General features: G+C 40.1%; 1 protein-coding gene across 1 annotated transcript in view; it reads right to left on the bottom strand.

The window, feature by feature from the left end:
- Positions 1-1,809: 1,809 nt before the first annotated feature.
- The window catches only part of kcnj13 (potassium inwardly rectifying channel subfamily J member 13), a 32,368-nt gene continuing 16,331 nt past the window's right edge, over positions 1,810-17,846 (bottom strand). Inside the window, exons 2-3 of the mRNA XM_041994286.1 lie at positions 9,700-10,262; positions 1,810-3,988 (exon numbers count right to left, since the gene is read on the bottom strand). Coding sequence (XP_041850220.1) covers positions 3,414-3,988; positions 9,700-10,216 — 1,092 coding nt within the window. The 5' untranslated portion in view covers positions 10,217-10,262 and the 3' untranslated portion in view covers positions 1,810-3,413. The remainder of the gene's footprint in view (positions 3,989-9,699; positions 10,263-17,846) is intronic.

The following is a 17,846-nucleotide window of genomic DNA, read 5'->3' as shown; positions in this document are numbered from 1 at the left end:
CCGCACATTTTCACGTCAAGTTTGTTTTTTATAAATCACAACCTTTGCGTGAAAAGAGGCGTACGCCAGTTTCAGGCCCCATTTTGTGCGTACGCAACGGTTATAAATGAGACCCCTGGAGAGTTAAGAGTGAATCTAGATGATCTCAGGAACACCACAGGAGATCTCTGTCCAGAAGATCACGGTACCAGGAAAAGCTGAGATACTGTGCAGAACCCTCAAGCTCCTTGGCTTCTGATACAAGACCTGAACTTGAAAGGGCAACCACCAACAAGGAGGGTAAATGTGGAGTAGTATGTTTTATTGTTTCATGATCCACAAAAATGCTAAATTATCCAGTCATGTATCATTACTAGAACTGTAGATGTCTAATTGTCCAGTTCTCATGTACCTCATTCAAGTTTGTTCGCTGAACTCCTGGACAGCTGCAGTTTCTCTAACCAATAACTTAACGTTGTCAAACTCTGGTTCTCAATGACTGCTATCCTGCAGGTTTTTGTTGTTTCCCTGCTACAAACATACCAGAATTAAATCAAATGGATCCAACAGCTTTTTGTCAACTTCTGCACAATAACCCATTAGTTTCAGTCAGGTGTGTTGGATCAGGGAAACAATATAAAAACCTGCAGGATACCGGCCCTCGAGTACCAGAGTTTGACACCCCTGCTCTAACCGATAATTTAACTAAAGGTGTCAAACTCTGGTCCTCGATGACCACTATACTGCAAGTTTTTGTTGTTTCCTTGCTCCAACATAACATTTAAATTAAATGGATCCAACAGCTTTTTGTCAACTTCTTTACATATGACCCATTAATTTCAGTCAAGTGTGTTGGAGCAGGGAAACAACAAAAGCCTGCAGGATAGCGTCCCTCGAGGACTGGAGTTTGACACCTGTGACTTATTTACTTATTTACATCCCAGAAAGTTTCATGGTGAGCAGCCACCACTGAGTCCCTGTCCCAGCAGGGTGCACTACATTTCTGGACATATGCAGGATGCTCAACTGAGCTTCCCATCTAGCATCTTTATCCCTCTGAGTTCTGGTCTGATGAGTCTCCATTTCAGCTCCACATTCAGATGGTAGGGTCAGAATTAGATAGAAACATCATGAAAACATGGATCCATCCTGCCTTGATCAACAGTTCAGGCTGCTGGTGGTGTATTGGTGTGGGGGATATTTTCTTGGCCCACTTTGGGCCTCTTAGTGCCAACGTGGTAGTAACCACCACAGCCTACCTGAGTATTGTTCTTGACCATGTCCATCCCTTCATGACCACAGTGGAGCATCTTCTGATGCTACTTCCAGCAGGATAATGCACCATGTCACAAAGCTCAGATCATCTCCACCTGCTTTCTAGAACATGACAATAAAGTTCACTGGACTCCAGTGGTCTCCACAGTCACCAGATCTTAATCCAACAGAGCAGCTTTGGGATGTGGTGGAATGGGAGATTCTCCTCATAGATGCAACCGACAAACCTGCAGCAACTGTGTGATGCTGTCATGTTAATATGGAGCGGAACCTCTGAGGAAAGTTTCCAAAACCTTGTTGAATCTATGGCACCAAGAATTAAGGCAGTTCGGAAGGGAAACGGCATCCAACCTGATACTAGAAGGCTGACCTGATAGTCACTGCCAGTCAGTGTTTGTACTACAGTTTCTGATAACAATTAACTTTTCAGTTATCTTGGTTTACAAGAAAAAACTGCTTACACCAGCAGAGAGCAGCATTGTTTAAATACACGAACACACTCAGTATCTCTAGTCAAAACAGAAAGGACGACACACAGGCCAAATTACATAGCTCTCACTTTGTTTAGAAAATATTTATTTCCTGTCATTTACACTGTACAAAGGCACTAAAGCATGTGAGATTTGTGGAGATCTCTTTCTTCACAATCATATTTTGTGGAACATTTTTTCACTTGTCTGAAGTTACTAAATGATTTCTTTATAGCAACACAGAAAAAAATCATATAAACAACATTTAATGAAGAGAACATTTCTCAAATGCAAACACAAATTTAATATTCTTTCTAACTTCTTTGCATTCGTTGCTAAAACTAGAGACATTCATTTTTGGACAAGTTGAGTATAATATATAGAAATTTAGCTTTGCTCAACTTATTAGGCAATGATTTGTCAAAACAATGTTGTTAATCTACAAATCAATCATTAATAAGTATAATGTTATCAGTCACTGAGTCATATGCCTTGTAATGTTAGATAACTGATTTATGAAAGATATGAAGATCTTCTTTTTTAAAAAGCTTCTGATGAGTATTCGTAGCAGCCTAAAACTGAATGTGAATTTACAGTGAATGTATATAGTACTCAACATGTTCAAGTCATATTAAATCTTTCACTTCTGTTGCTCTTAAACCTTATAAAGCTGTATGTATCATACTTGATACATATAGTTTCTGAGACCTTTTGCATCATTTTATGGTAAAAACTTTGCTCGAAACCCTGTCGAACACAATCTGATACTTGTCTTCTGCCCCCTGGTGGATACAATAATAACACAATAATGCCCTACAAAAACTTTGACAAAATAAAAATAATAATATAATTACTTTTTAAAATGTTGTTAAAGGGCATACTAAAGACTTCAGATTTTAAAAATTAAGACTTTTCTCCCTATTTTTTCCTTAGATCAGACTTTAAAGGGGTGAACATAAGTAGAGAAAGTCATCAGTTAGCAAAATGAATGTCCTTTTACAGAGAAAATGCAAGAATGGTGGTCAACGGCATTAAGTCTCTGACTTTCAAGTGACAGATTATTCATTTAAATCGTGTCTTTCACAAGATCTTGTTTTTACTTCCACCATTATGTACTTTTCTTTTTCACTGTATATATGAATTTTATATGGTTTGGTTTAGATGTAAAAGACTATCTGGTTAGGGTTAGAAAACTACACATTGTCACAAACCATGAACTCGTGGCACAGACTGGCCCAAAAAATCTCTAAAAATAACATCATCTTACAATTAGAACTCTAGATTTTGAACATATGCATTGCATGAGCGAAAATTTTTTTATATTTTTAATTTCTGGTGAGGCTGGGCTCAAAGTATAATTAATATGGGCTGTCCACTTAACACCTGTTTGCTCACCTTATCACTTATTGTATCTGTACCATGCCTCGCTCACTTGCATCTTAGGTTAGAAAGAAGAGAGAGGAGGCGAGAAGAGGATATGAGTACGAGATGAGTTCAGACTGAGAAATGCGAGTAGGGAGGAGTTGTTGTAGCTCAACATTTCCTATGTTTGACACAGATTTTGATTTTAAATGTTAAAACATAAATTCAGTTTTACCAAATTCAATCAAATATATCCTGACAAAATATCAATGTGCATCAGAAACTTCCTGCTGTCCGTATGAGGCGTTGCCTTTGCCTTCGCCATCCTCATTCCATTCTGTCGCTGCCATCACCGTTGATCTGCACCACACAGTCCTTGTTCAAAGGTTCCTTTGAGTGGGCTGTGTCAAAGTGCTGAGTGCTCACCATGTACCTTCCCCGAGCATCCATCCCTAGGGCGGGCACAAAAAGGCGGTCAAACTGAATTTCTTGGCGCAGATAGGAGGTCCTCTTCTGGCAGGAGTCGCCAGTTCCCTCCTGCAAGGCTGTTAAGAAGACCACTAGTTCAAAGTGGCTAGATGAGCCTTCACACAGGGTGGGGTAGAGGGGACTTTGGTGGTCCAAGGGGTGATAAAAAGTGAGTGGAAAGATAAAGAAGGGGCATGGCTGCTGGCCCAAATGGTCCAAGTGAAAGTCCAAAGAGGTCTGATGCAGAGCCTGACCTTCGTGCTCCTCATAGAGCACAGCACTCACCTTTACGTCCACCAGAGGTTGTGGCAGCAGATTGGTCGCTCTTACCATTAGACAGGTCTGGCCCTGGTGCTGGCCCACCACTGCCTGGGGGCTGAACTGGATAGCTCCGGCCCGCTTCTGGGGACGGGCAATCTTGGCTACAAAAGCACCTAGAAGTTAAGATAATGAAACTTTAATACAATCTGATGATGAAACATTTGGGTTTTAGCAAACTTACAGCAGATGAAATCAAACAGTGATGTGGTGGTTAGCACTGTCATATCCTGGTTCAAACCTCAGTGGAGACCTTTCTATGTGCAGTTTGTATGTTGTCCATGTGCATGTGGGGGTTCTCTCTGGTTCTCCACAGCTTCCACCCACTAAATCATGCCTGTTAGGTTAATAGCTGAGTCTAAGAGTGAGTGGGTTGGCGCCCTTTCCAGGGTAGATTTTAGCCTGTCTAAAACCCTGAATATTATTAAGCTGGTATTTAAAAAAAAGGATTTATGGATAGGGAAGATTGAAAACCACAAAATATTCTAAATGCACCTGATAATTTTCTTTTATTAAATACTGCTAAGTGTTATTTTAATGTTCCAGGTCTTAGTTCAGGTGAATAAATGGTTTTGTGCTACCATAAAATTTAATGTTTATCCAGCGCTTCAGCAGAAAATGGTCCCTTGGAATATTAATGATGGGCTGACATTTAGAAATTATTTGAAAGGGGAATCTGGTATTTTTTTCTGTTCTGTGTTTAATTTTTCTTTAACTATTGCAATTGGCAGCATGTTAGTAATGAAATAATTATTGTTTGTTTTCTGAAAAAGGAAAATCCTCCAGAGGCAAATTAGTGAAAAATAGGAGCAAACACAAAATAAGACCTTTAAATTTTCACTTAGAATAAATCTGCAAATGCTGCACTTAACTGAGCCCTCGTGTTTGTTTGTTAGCAGGGTTACTCAGAAAGTAATAGTCTGATATGCATGATAACTGGACTGTTCTTCCTTTGACTCAGTTTTCTCTTGCTCTCTCTGCGTGATCTGGACAAAATCTGCAGAAAAACAGTTGGCCAGTAGAGAGAGCCAGGTTGATATCTTCCACAACCCACAAAAGAGCATCATTATTAGAATAGTACTGAAATGAAATTATAATAATAGAAAATGACAAATTGGTGTTTGAAATATGGACATAATCTCTGTAAATGGTCTTTTAAGAAATAAATGACTCTGTAAAGAAAAAAAAAGAAAAAGCGAAAGAACCTTCTCTACATGTCCACTCTCTCCTCACGTCTCAATTCAGCTTTGGGGCAGTGTTACCTGTTATTTTAACAACCTTTCTCCCAAATCCTTTTGAGAGGGGATCTGTGATGAAGAAACTAAAAGTGGAGAACCTCGGTCCTGACAAGCATGACCTTATAAATCTAGAGAGGTACTTAAATTTAGAAAGGCAAGTCTAGCTCATTGCAGTCATGCTAATATGTTTTGTTTTCCATACATGCTAATGGAAACAAGACAGCAACAGTTATCAAAGACATAAAATGTACAGACATGCTTTTAGATTTCATGTTGGCTGTAGTAAGAGATTATATATTGAATTAATTTTTATCATCATTCTATATGAGGTGACTGGCATCTCCATTTATTTTAACCCCTGACCCTGGCTCATGCTTGTGTTCAACAGAAACTTTTTTTTTTCATTAGTTTTGAGTTCATTAACATCCTAATGGATCCACTGACGCCATTGTTTCAGCACTCCTGGATTGGCCAAACACCTTGCTTCAGACAGAAGGCTAAACTTATCACTCAAGTATTTGTGGCTCCACTGCAAGGAAAGGAGCCACAGGTGGAAATTTATGAAAAAAAACAATCAACTGCTGAGCACATGAGCTGAAACTCATCTTGCAGAAGACAGCATTGCACATCTCTACGATCAGGGGCAGGCAAATTTGGGCCTCAAGAGCGCAAGTCCTGCAAGTTTTACATGTTTACTTGCTCTAACACATCTGATTGAAATTAAATGAATAAACAGCATATCAAGTTCTGCTCAGTGACTCATTCATTTGAATGAGGTACTCTAACATATAAAACATATAAAACATATAAAACTGCGACTACCCCTGTCTGAGATTGACTAGTTTTCTCTCTGACCTGAATTTTTACACATTTTACTCTGGGGCCACCAACTCAAATTGTGGTTCTTTAGCAGGAAAGATCTTCCACAGCATACTGAAACATCAGAAATCGCACTGTAAACTGTCTACAAATACAAGGGCAAGCTCCTTAAATAGCTGCAGACATGCATATACTTAGAAAGCTTTGATTCTTAAAATGGTAAAGAGACTGACAGTTATTTTCTGGTACTGTTTCACAAAACCGGATTTTTTTTTATCAGCTGCAGAAGTAAAACATCAATCCTGTTTTCACTGAAACCTCTTCTCCAGAGGTTGGATAAAGATCAGATACTCACCCAAGTTTGTAGAAACCTAAATTTTATTTATTTATCTGATAATTTATTCCAATATTAGATATCTCCTAAAATGTCTTTTACTGTAACTTGTCAGACTCACAAATGCATGTGTGCATATATACGTTATGATTCATCAACTACCTTTATCCTGTCAAATTAACCACTGCAACAGAACATACATGCTTCAGAAAGATAGAGTCTAGATGCTACAGAAGGTTGTGAAGAGAGGCTTCCTGCAGAAATAAAATAGAGACATGTGTTTCAGGGAGTCCCGCAAGTTTTAGATGTTTCCCTGCTGCACACAAGATTCAAATGAAAGGGTTCTCCAACAGCTTGTTGTAGGTTCTTTACAAGCCTGTAAATGACACAGGTGTGTTGCAGCAGGACAACATCTAAAATATGCAGGACTGTAGCCCTCAAGTCGTTGTTGGTGACCCCTGGTCTATGTAATGTCACATCACCACAGCTGAATTTGGAGTCTGAGTGATGTAGAAGGATGTTTTTAAACTTTGCTCATAAAATGCTGTTATGTCTCAACAACCTTAATTAAGACTCAGCATAAACAGGGAAATCCTGGCTCTTAACAATAACACAACAGCTTTGCATTTTGCCAGTTGATTTGTAATTTTAAACCAATCTACTGTTCAGCACAGTTTATTAATATTTTAAAGCATATTATGCCCAAAATAACATGAACAAACAAATTCTCATTCTTATACTCATTCTGTTTATCTGTTTTTTTCTGTTTACTTTTTTTTTGTGGCATTCAATGTGGATGGCAAAGTAAGAATTCAGGGTAACTTGTTTCCTGCAAATGACAATAAACACTTTGAATCTTGAATCTATCTATCTATCTATCTATCTATCTATCTATCTATCTATCTATCTATCTATCTATCTATCTATCTGTCTGTCTGTCTGTCTGTCTGTCTGTCTGTCTGTCTGTCTGTCTGTCTGTCTGTCTGTCTGTCTCTATCTATCTATCTATCTATCTATCTATCTATCTATCTATCTATCTATCTATCTATCTATCTATCTATCTATCTATCTGTCTGTCTGTCTGTCTGTCTGTCTGTCTGTCTGTCTGTCTGTCTATATCTATCTATCTATCTATCTATCTATCTATCTATCTATCTATCTATCTATCTATCTGTATGTGTGTATGTCTGTCTGTCTGTATGTCCAAATAAGATGTTACCATGTGTGTCAATATGGTAAGTAATTTCATTTTTTCCATTCAATTTCTTGGTGGGATAAATTAATCAATAAATATTTAACCAAATGAAATGGTCATATTTTTGTTATCCTACATTACATTAGGACTTTGAGGAAAATTATTGGCTAAGCGATAGCTCTTCCAGGAAAAAAATCTTACGGAAACTTTAAAAGGCACATTAATGAAGACACTTATTGTTGCTGAGGTTATTGACAGTTGATCTATTAACAGAAAAGTGGCATATCTTTCCCATCACTAGACCCCACAGGATATTCTCCCATAATCTGGCTAAAGCCTCTGAGAGGAGAATGATTTTATGGAGAATGATACCACCACCTGTGGATGTATCCAGTGGAATGAGGCATCTCAAATACTCTATTAACTGCTCGGTTTGATTTCCATTCAACATAAAAATGTGAAGGTCTCAGCTGAAGCACCCATCTGTGTTTTGTTACCAGTTTAGAAAATTTAACAGAGCATCCTGGGCTGTTGTGCTCAGCAGAACGTCAGCCATACATCCTGCTGGTTATAAAACTTGTCCAGTAATACAGCACTACAAACAAGAAATTGTAATGATAATAATAAAATAGGTTAGATAATTTAAACACGAAGAAAGGAATGAAGATTCATCCATCTGGCTGTTGCCAAACTGCTAACACATTAGCAGCTGGTTAATTTGTGCTGCCAGCTGGTTTCTTTAGCCAGGGGCTGTACGTCATGTCAGGGCCACGTGCAGACATACTTCTCACTATTAAAACTATTTCTGCAATGGTACCGGTCACAAAAAAATTCTTTTTACAAGTAGATGGTTATTTTGAGAAATGCTGATTTTTCTGTGTGTCTCGTTCATTCACTCGTAAATGCTTGGTTCTAAAATCAAACCTTTCAGATACTTCAGAACAACCATTTATGTGCAGACAGAATAACAACTATGTTTGGCTCGTGACATCAGATTGTGAACCAGCGTTTCTGTGGCTTTTGTTACAATATGCACTGTTGCTCTTATGTGTTGTTTACATGATAATGACAGACATAGCTGAAATTGTGGTGGTGCTAGTTTTGTTAACAGTTAGTCAATAATTGTACTGAAGATGAAGTAAGAAGGTGGAGGAGGAGCCAGAAAAAAAGAGACAATATGACAAAACACAGAAAGGCCCTCAGCCAAGTTTTGAACAAGGAACTTTGTCACCTAGCAATGGTGCTAACCACCACATCCCTGTGCATCATGCTAATTATTTCTTTATTTGACTAACAAGACTTATCTCTGATTGTTTGTTGGTTGGTTTTGTTTAATTTATCGAAAAGTTACAGTGCATGCCGATGAAATTAAACTAAATATGCCAGAATTAGCCAAAAGGCTACTTTACATCTGCAGTCACAGGCAGGTCAGATACAAACAACAAATGCAAAAAACAAACTGTTAAACCTGTTCAGAGCTGTGTAATGTGTATATGTGCAACTAAGATTTTACTCTGTGATTCTTATAAAGCTCTGAATCACGTTTTTAAGGTGTAGTCAAATGGTTTGTCATGTCACTTGCAGAGCAAGCAAATCTGAAGTTGGGACAAAATCAAAGTCAGAGAAACAGAGCCAGATAAATGAACCTGGATCAGCTCCCAGATTTCAATGAAACAGTAATAAAAGGTAACAAAATGCACGTAAAGTGAAAGTGTATATTACGTGTATACAGTCAAATTTCCAATGAAGCTTCTTTCATTCACACATTTCTCTTTTTCTTTTGTTAATTAGCTAAAAACAAGATTCTGACCGATAAGCAACCCATTAACTCAGACTGTAGTGCTGCTCTATTAAATTCTGTTTGCATAAACACAGCATCATCTGGTGAAATCATGAAGTGATTTAAAAACAGTCTGTGAGGTGATTTAATTTATTCTTCCTGTAAGGTCCTCTACATATAAAATTAAGCAGCCGTTTGGAACATTTTGCACACTTTGTTCGGTCAATAACTTGATGACTGTTTCATAGTTTCTATGTGCTTTATAAACGTTTGCTTCATATACAGTAACAAGATTAAAGCTTTGACAGTCAGTGATGTTATCCTGATAAAATATTCTTTCTCTTTGACACAATAAGTTTGGGTTTTGAGTCTAGTTTCTCCGCCATTGTGTACTGATTAAATCAAGCTGTGAGTCTGTGTGTCTTTTGTTATTGAGATTTTAAAGGGTTAAAGAGTTGTACCTGTGATGAAAGCTTCCAGCATAAGTCCCAGCAACATTTGCACAGCCAGTAGTGCTATGGCACTGGGACAGTCTCCACTGGGGAACATGGTACCATAGCCAATGGTCAGCTGTGTCTCCAGAGAAAAGGAAAAGGCAGCAGTGAAGCTTGTAATGTGTTTCACACAAAGAATATGACCTTGTGGGGGGTGATCGTGATCTTGCACAGCAAGGTCTCCGTTGAGATGGGCCAGCAAGTACCAGAGGCAGGCGAACAACAGCCAGTGGGCCACGAAGGAGGCACAGAAGGCCAGGAGAACCCATCTCCAGCGAAGACTCACCAACAGTCCCCACAAGTCCTGCAGGGCCAGCAGCCAGGCTCTGCTCCAGACCCTGGGCCATGAGCCTGAAGGGCAGGGCGGGGGACGGAGTGTACAGCGTCCGTCTTTTGTGACAAGGCGTTGACGAGGTGGAGAGGACAAGAGAGGAGAGGAGGAAGCCTTGCCAGCCAACACACTGCTATTGGATTTGGTCGTCATAGTTGCAGACTGATGTGAAGCAGGTTAAATGAGGGTGAGAATGACTCTGAAATGAAAATGTGAAAAAAAGAGGATGTTAGCGGCACAAACCTTCACCTTATGATGATTCCCCTTAATGTTCTTTTGAAAATGTTGTATTCCCTTAAAGTAGAACAATCAAAAGTGCAGCACAAGATTAAGAAAGTACCTTTCCCTGCTTTGTTGTTCTTGAAGTTAATGTTCTTTATAAAAGATTTGTTTTTACACCTTAAATGTGTTCTTGTGGCTCATTGGTATTAGATGGACAGAAGTGAATATTCATTAACTTGATAATAGGATTTTACACATTTCATCTCGGGTTGCACAGGGATGGAAAAAGACATCTTACTTTTCTTGGAAATACAGGACACAGATTTAATAAAGTTATAGTGCAACTTACAAGTTAACAAATTCAGTGACACATAAAGTTTACATTTAGTGCTGGTTCAGTATTGAAACCATTAAAAAACATCATCAGCAACAACAACAGCTCAGCAGTGATAGTGGAAAAGGATGTTATGTAACTACAACCACAAAGTTGGGACCATGAGCCCTAGTCCAGTGAAGATGGAGGGATATCATGTTCACATAAGGCTCCTTCTTTACATCATGGATGTTGTTAGGCCTATTTTAGGGGGTTTGGAGCCTAAGAACCTTAAAATATTCCTAAGCCCCCACCCCCTTATAAAATCATGAATTTATTGATTTTATTATTGGTTTTAATGATTGTGGTGCTAGTGATTGTTTGAGCTGTGTTCGGCTATGTCTGGAACACAGCAAAGGTTCCTATTCCAAGAACTGGCAGCCAAATCCAGTCTGCTTATCACCGCTGCACGTTTTCATTCCCACCTGACACTCTGACTGCATGTGCAGCTGCATGTCACATGTAACTCTGTGATCTAAATGGATAAATAGGGAGTTTTTGTTTTTTTAAAGATCAAAGTGTGTAGTAGTCACTAACTCCAGCTAGTTAACAGCAAAAATTAGGTTATTATTGATCAATTTTACTAATATATTAAGACAAAACACTTGCTAGATTCTGTTTAGTTAAAAATTTAGGTTAGCCCTGAAACTAGAGTTCAGTTTGTTCTGTAGCTGTTATCAATGAAAAAGTATAAATTTTTCATCTCTTCTGTCACCTGTATACAGGCTGAGACAGGACAGGGACAAAGAGGACAGAGACGTCTGCTAAGGATGTTTCTGAAGGATTTAGCACTAGTGAAGTGTTTTTCAATCCAGGTCCTCAGGACCCAGTGCCCTGCAAGTTTTAGTGGTAACTTTGTTTTAACATACCTTGAATGAAATGAATGGCTCTTTAACAGACTAGCAGAGAACTTGATGAGGAAGTTCATTAATCTGAATCAGGTGTGTTGGAGTAGGAACACATCTACAACATTCAGGGTAGTGGGTCCTGAGGAACTGGATTGAAAAACAATGTACATTGTACAAAACTTCCTACTTATAACTATAATTAAAATAGCCAAATTGCTAGTCTACAGGGAATGTTTTAGGTCCAGAGTAGAGCCCTTGTCTGTGTGATGCCCACTAATGTTTGCCCACATAGTAGCTGCGTTTCCATTACCCCCCGATTTGAGCAAAACCTAAATATTGCTCTCTCATGAGGTGGTTTTTCAGACGTGTTTGTATAGAAGTATATTGCAAAAGTGTAATGGAAACACTTTTTGCATTTTTTTTTCTTTTTTTTTTTTTTTGAATTGGGGTCACGTGACCAGGGAGTCTTGCAGGACGAGATTTTACAAGAATGACAGCTAATGCACCAAACATCATCCAATGGCAACACCTGCAATTCGCAATTGCACATTGTTGAAATTTTACAAGCATCGCTTTCATTTTGTAAAGAACTGTAACAGAATGGAGGTGATCTTTGTATACAATGTGAATTTATTTTCTGTGAAATGTGTTTAGTTTATCATTAACATGGGCTGATTTAGACAGATGCAGTAACGATGCAATGATGACGCATAGAGACTGTGAGTTACTGGTTTTCTGCACTGAGTCTCTAATAATCTCAGAGATTAGTCGAGCACAGTCATTTCCCTTTTGTTTTCCAGGTGAGAAATACCTCTAAACTATTTAAAGTTACTGTATCTGGCTAGTAAATTTCCTGAATGATTTTTGGGGTAGTGAGAGTTAAGAAGGCTCTGTTGGTAGCGTTATGTTTTGTTTTGTTGACTTAACATTCGCTGAAAGAACTAGCGAATGTAGCGTTACACTGGTTGGCTAGCTATCTGTAGCTAAGAGGCTAACATAAGCTACACCTGTTAAACCTTACCTGCCGCAATAGTAAGGAGAAGTGGGTCACATCCTGAGTCTGGACTTAATATTAAATGATAATCAGGCTCCATGTTTTAGTTGATTTGTGTTTATGAATATTTTTGTGTGAAGATTAAAACTGTGATTGTCATTGTGATTGTTGAATGAAAACAGTTACTGTACATGTTACTTAGTAAACAATGGCTATGGCTAAAAGATTAATTTGTCATGTCATCTACAAATAGCTCTGAAGTATGTCTAGAGAGTAGTTGTTCCTATTTTTTTCGGCTGTCAACAGGTTCTGGACTCTGATACCCACTAGTACCTCATCCTAATGGCCTATCTTCATTACTGATTAGATATGCAGGTACAGAATATGTTCTAAGATTTGTCTTTAACATGCATGGTAATTACTCCTGGGAATCAGTAGAGTCTCGGTTTTTACTCAGCTGAGCTAATTTCTCTGTGTTTTAACTTTCAAATCCCCCTTTAGCCTAATGAATCACCATGGGACCTGAGCAAAACGTGATAAAACCTAAGAGAGACTGTTGATTGTTATCCAAACTGGCCTCTGTGATCAGAGGAAAGCTAAATTAATGCAACTCCTTCATTGCAGTATCATGTCTGCTAGAGAGATTGATTCATAAAAGTCAGTATTTGTTACAGCACAATATTTTAAATTCATGGAGAAAATGCAGATTGATATACACGTGGCATTTTTTATTATTTGTTGTATAATTTTTAAAAATTCTTTTCTGGTACATAGAAGAGCTTGAAGGTAAATGTTAAAACACTTCAGCAGAACTGAAAAATATCAGAGGCTTGCACAATATTTAGGCTGAAGATCAGCCAGTGAGACACACTTCCTGTACCGTGATGTCAGTGTGCTGTGGCAAAACACTCCTATGTTATGTTTTATGGATTTTTAAAGTACTTTTCATGGTTCTCAGCTTGTGTTTAAGGAATGCTACATTTTGATCTAAATGTTTCACAGCCTGGCTGTGAAGCATTTTAATGCCTATGTTTTACAACTTTTGGGTCGAGGCTGGCCCGGACACATTTTTTCATGTTTCAACACACAAAAACAGGGAAGGGTACCCTAATACGCAACCTGACTCGTCCCTCTTTTTTGGAATACTTCCGTTGGGATTCCAGTTTAACCGATCTGGACCAAAAGGCTGGACACACTGCAATCTGTTGATTGGTTGAAAAAGTCACTTCCTGTTTGACCTTACATTAAAAAACAAACAAACAAAAAAAACAAAACAATGCAAGAATGGCTGTTTGTATAGGGTAGCAAATTTGATGAGACCATCCAAATCAAGAAGGTGTCAGGCTGCGATTGCATCATGCTATTTCAAACTGTGACATCTGTCGTTATCTGGCTGAAACTCCACCTCTCAGATAAGTTTACAGTTAGCTGTGGGAATGCAATGAGATTACAGTTTATAAACCATATCTGTGCCCTAACCATCCCACCACGACCCATGCCCGTTGGTGAAAACGCGGCTTAACAATTACTACTGCTAAAACCAAATGATCTGTTTCTTTTTTTAAAATTCAAATAACAGAGGCTAGAAACATTTTAAGCCTTTGTGATGGCCCTCTGAAATTGGTTGGGCCTGGTTTTGAGACACAGTTGGCCCTGGAAAAGATGCACTGCCAGATTGGGCAGGCAAAGTTGTCCTTGCAGCAGTACAAGCTGGATTTGAACGACAAAGTTGCAGCTGGTTCATTTCTGGATTAAGAGGGCTCTTCACTTGGTCTGGTACCTACAAGGCACCAGACCCAATTCAATGTGTTAAATAATCTGCTGCTATTGTCAAAATTCAATGATAAAGCCTGAGACTTCAGTGTTTGAGCATTTGGTGGACACGCGGAAGTGGTTAGATTCTGCACATACCTGCTGCAGTGTGTGCTGGCTGACTGGGTGCAGGACACGTATTTCTCTTGTCACCCACAAAATATCTAGATAATGCAGTGGTTAAATCAACAAAATTGAAAGCTTATGAATTGGTTCCTGAAGCTTATCGGCAGCCTCTTCGGACGTGAAAGAAAGCTGTGAACCAACCACATCTAGAATTTGTCACTTTTGACAAATTGTGTGATTTGATGGTCTTGGAGCAATTTAAAAATTCTGAATATTGCCACTCACATAAGTAATTAGAAAGTGACAAAGTGAGCTGGGGTGGCTGCTTTGACCGATGACTATGTTTTGATGCACAAGAGTAGTTTGATGTTAGTGCACGTACTCTGGAGGCGACTCTGGGCCCGTGCGTTAGTCTCCTTCAGGTAGACCTGATGTGAGTGACCGGGGCCAGTGTAATGCTAGTAAGATCTAGTATTTTTGTCATAAAAAGGGGCATGTGAAGGCTGACTGTAATTCCTTCCAGGCCAGGACTAAGTCTGGAGCTGCTGTGCAGTCTAAGAGGGGGCTGTGTGGCCGTTCCTGTGCAACCGGCTCTCTCAGACGTAGTGGGAACTGATGCAATGCAGGGCGGGGCATTGTCAGGTGGATTAGATCTTTTTTGCCATTTATTTATGCCATTGTTTTTTCTCTCTTCTGGGGAGCGAGGTTAAAGTGTGATTTAAAATACTCATCATACAGTTTCTTTTGACTCCTTTATTTAGGCTTCTGTGTTACCGTTCTCAGAAACGTCTGAAACAGGTCGCTCAATCTCTGACGTGGGCATGAAAACTCTACAAGTTCCTATGCATACCATTATGAAATGCTAACATTAAATAATGAATAGTTTTAAACTGTATTACAATTAAATTAAAATATATAGTTGTAATCAAAATCAATGGAACAGTTTTACTCATAAGTCTCAAGAAGAAGCATTTGATACTACAGTAAATATACAATGAAAAATTTTTTTTTTATTTTCCATTTATTTATTTTTTGTTAATCTTAGACATATTAAAAACTAAAATTGTTATATTTGTTTTACATAAAAAAGTGAATAATTAGTAAATAAGTCATTCAAACAAAAGTAAAAATGGACGAGGGTCACCAGAGAGGGCAAAATTAAGTTGTGTACGAGTTGGGTTCTGGGATTTGTTATGTATTTTAAAATTTATGCCGGATGACGTATCCACGCAGAGGAGTTCGCGTCAGACCGTTTCTGATATTGGACACCTTGAAGGGCATTATCCTGCTTATACCATGGTCACTTACGAAATAAATAAATATTAAATCAATTATTAATACGTTATTGTTGTTTTTTACTGTTAAAATCGTAAGTTTTTCACAAGAAGCAGCTGAGTGAACTATTTAATATCACTCGCTGTGACACGTTGCTAAGACAACCGGCTCTGACACGGAACCTGCAGCTTGGTCGGCCGCAGTTGCGTGACACAAACATAACATTTCAGAGGGCGGGTGCAGCTCTTACAGTTTGTGTGTGTCCAAAAGATGATGCGACATTTTGTTTCAAACAGTCAAAGTCCACAGATCGTTTTCTACATCGTTCAATAAGCCTGCAGGCTGCTTTCACAGCAACGCCCTGTCACAGACGTGATCTGGCGTGTCTCGGCTCTAACACAGTACCTGCAACTCGGTCGGCTGCAGCTGTTGTATTAGACCTGATCAGTGGAGAGAAGGGAGATGATTGCTTAATTATGTTACATGACACAAACGTTTCAGAGGGCGGGTGCAGCTCTTGTGTGTCCACAGGATGATGCCACAATTTGTTTCAGTCACAGATAGTTTCCTAAATCGTTTTTATTGCAAGAAATATTATTCACCATTCACTCTGATCATTAAATGTGTATCAAGCTAGTAAGTCTATCCTCTCTCCACTCTGTATCAAGTATGTAAGTAAGGTAATCAAGACAGAAAGACAGGCGACAACCTATTTAAAATTAAATGCAACATTGCCGTTGATCGTGACGTTTCATAAAGATACTGGCAAGTTGCGTTTGAAGGACGGAGAGTTAACGTTTGTGGACCCTGACCGCTGCTGGTTAGGACATTACTGGATGACAAAATGTTGCTCCATTCTTGTCTCTCCTGGACTGATAGAGCCCTGCACCTGCTTTCACAGCATTGTGTCACAGACATGATCTGGCGTGTCTGCAGCCCGGCGTCTGAGTTTCTGTTGCCATGCTGTTATAGTGAATAATTAGTAAATAAGTAATTCAAACAAACTGTCATTTAAAGGGGTAAAAATGGACAAACCCTTATGATGATGAAAAAACAAGGACCAAGGTTTCCCTTGCCCGGACGTGGGTCACTCAGGCCCCCCTCTGGAGCCAGGCCTGGAGGTGGGGCATGGAGGTGAGCGCCTGGTGGCCGGGCCTTTGCCCATGGGGCCCGGTTGGGCTCAGCCCAAAAGGGTGACATGGGCCTCTCCTCCCATGAGCTCACTACCTGCAGGAGGGGCCATAGGGGTCGGGTGCATTTTGAGCTGGGCGGCTGCCAGAGGCGGGGACCCTGGCGGTCTGATCCTCGGCTGCAAAAGCTAGCTCTAGGGACGTGGAATGTCACCTCTCTGGCGGGGAAGGAGCCTGAGCTGGTGCGCGAGGTTGAGCGGTTCCGGCTAGATATAGTTGGACTCACTTCGACGCACGGCTTGGGGTTCTGGAACCACTGTCCTCGAGAGGGGTTGGACCCTCTTCCATTCTGGAGTTGCTCCCGGTGAGAGGCGCCGAGCAGGTGTGGGCATGCTCATTGCCCCCCAACTTGGCGCTTGTACGTTGGGCTTTACCCCGGTGGACAAAAGAGTAGCCTCCCTCCACCTTCGGGTGGGGGGACGGGTCCTGACTGTTGTTTATGCTCATGAACCAAATAGCAGTTCAGAGTACCCTTGGGGGGGGGGGGGGGGGGGGGGGGGGGGTAACTGGTTGGACTCCCTCGTTTTGCTGGGGGATTTCAATGCTCAAGTGGGCAATGACAGCGAGACCTGGAGGGGCGTGATTGGGAGGAACGGCCCCCCTAATCTAAATCCGAGTGGTGCTTTGTTGTTGGACTTCTGTGCTCATCATGGATTGTCCACAACGAACACCTTGTTCAGACATAAGAGTGTCTGTGCACTTGGCACCAGGACACTCTAGGCCGCAGTTCGATGACCGACACTTTGTAGGACTTGCGGCCGCATGTCCTCGACATTCGGGTGAAGAGAGGGACGGAGCTGTCAACTGATCACCACCTGGTGATGAGTTGGCTCAGATGGTGGGGGAGGATCCCGGTCAGGCCTGGTAGACCCAAGCGTGTTGTGAGGGTCTGCTGGGAACGTCTGGCGGAGTCCCCTGTCAGAAAGAGTTTCAACTCCCATCTCCGGCAGAGCTTCAACCATGTCCCGGGTGAGGCGGGGCACATTGACTCCGAATGGGCTGT

This window comes from Melanotaenia boesemani, chromosome 9 (genome assembly GCF_017639745.1).
Source record: "Melanotaenia boesemani isolate fMelBoe1 chromosome 9, fMelBoe1.pri, whole genome shotgun sequence".
NCBI classification, from domain to species: domain Eukaryota; kingdom Metazoa; phylum Chordata; class Actinopteri; order Atheriniformes; family Melanotaeniidae; genus Melanotaenia; species Melanotaenia boesemani.
The sequence above is the reverse complement of the archived record's forward strand: the minus strand, read 5'-3'. Positions and strand labels throughout refer to the sequence as shown.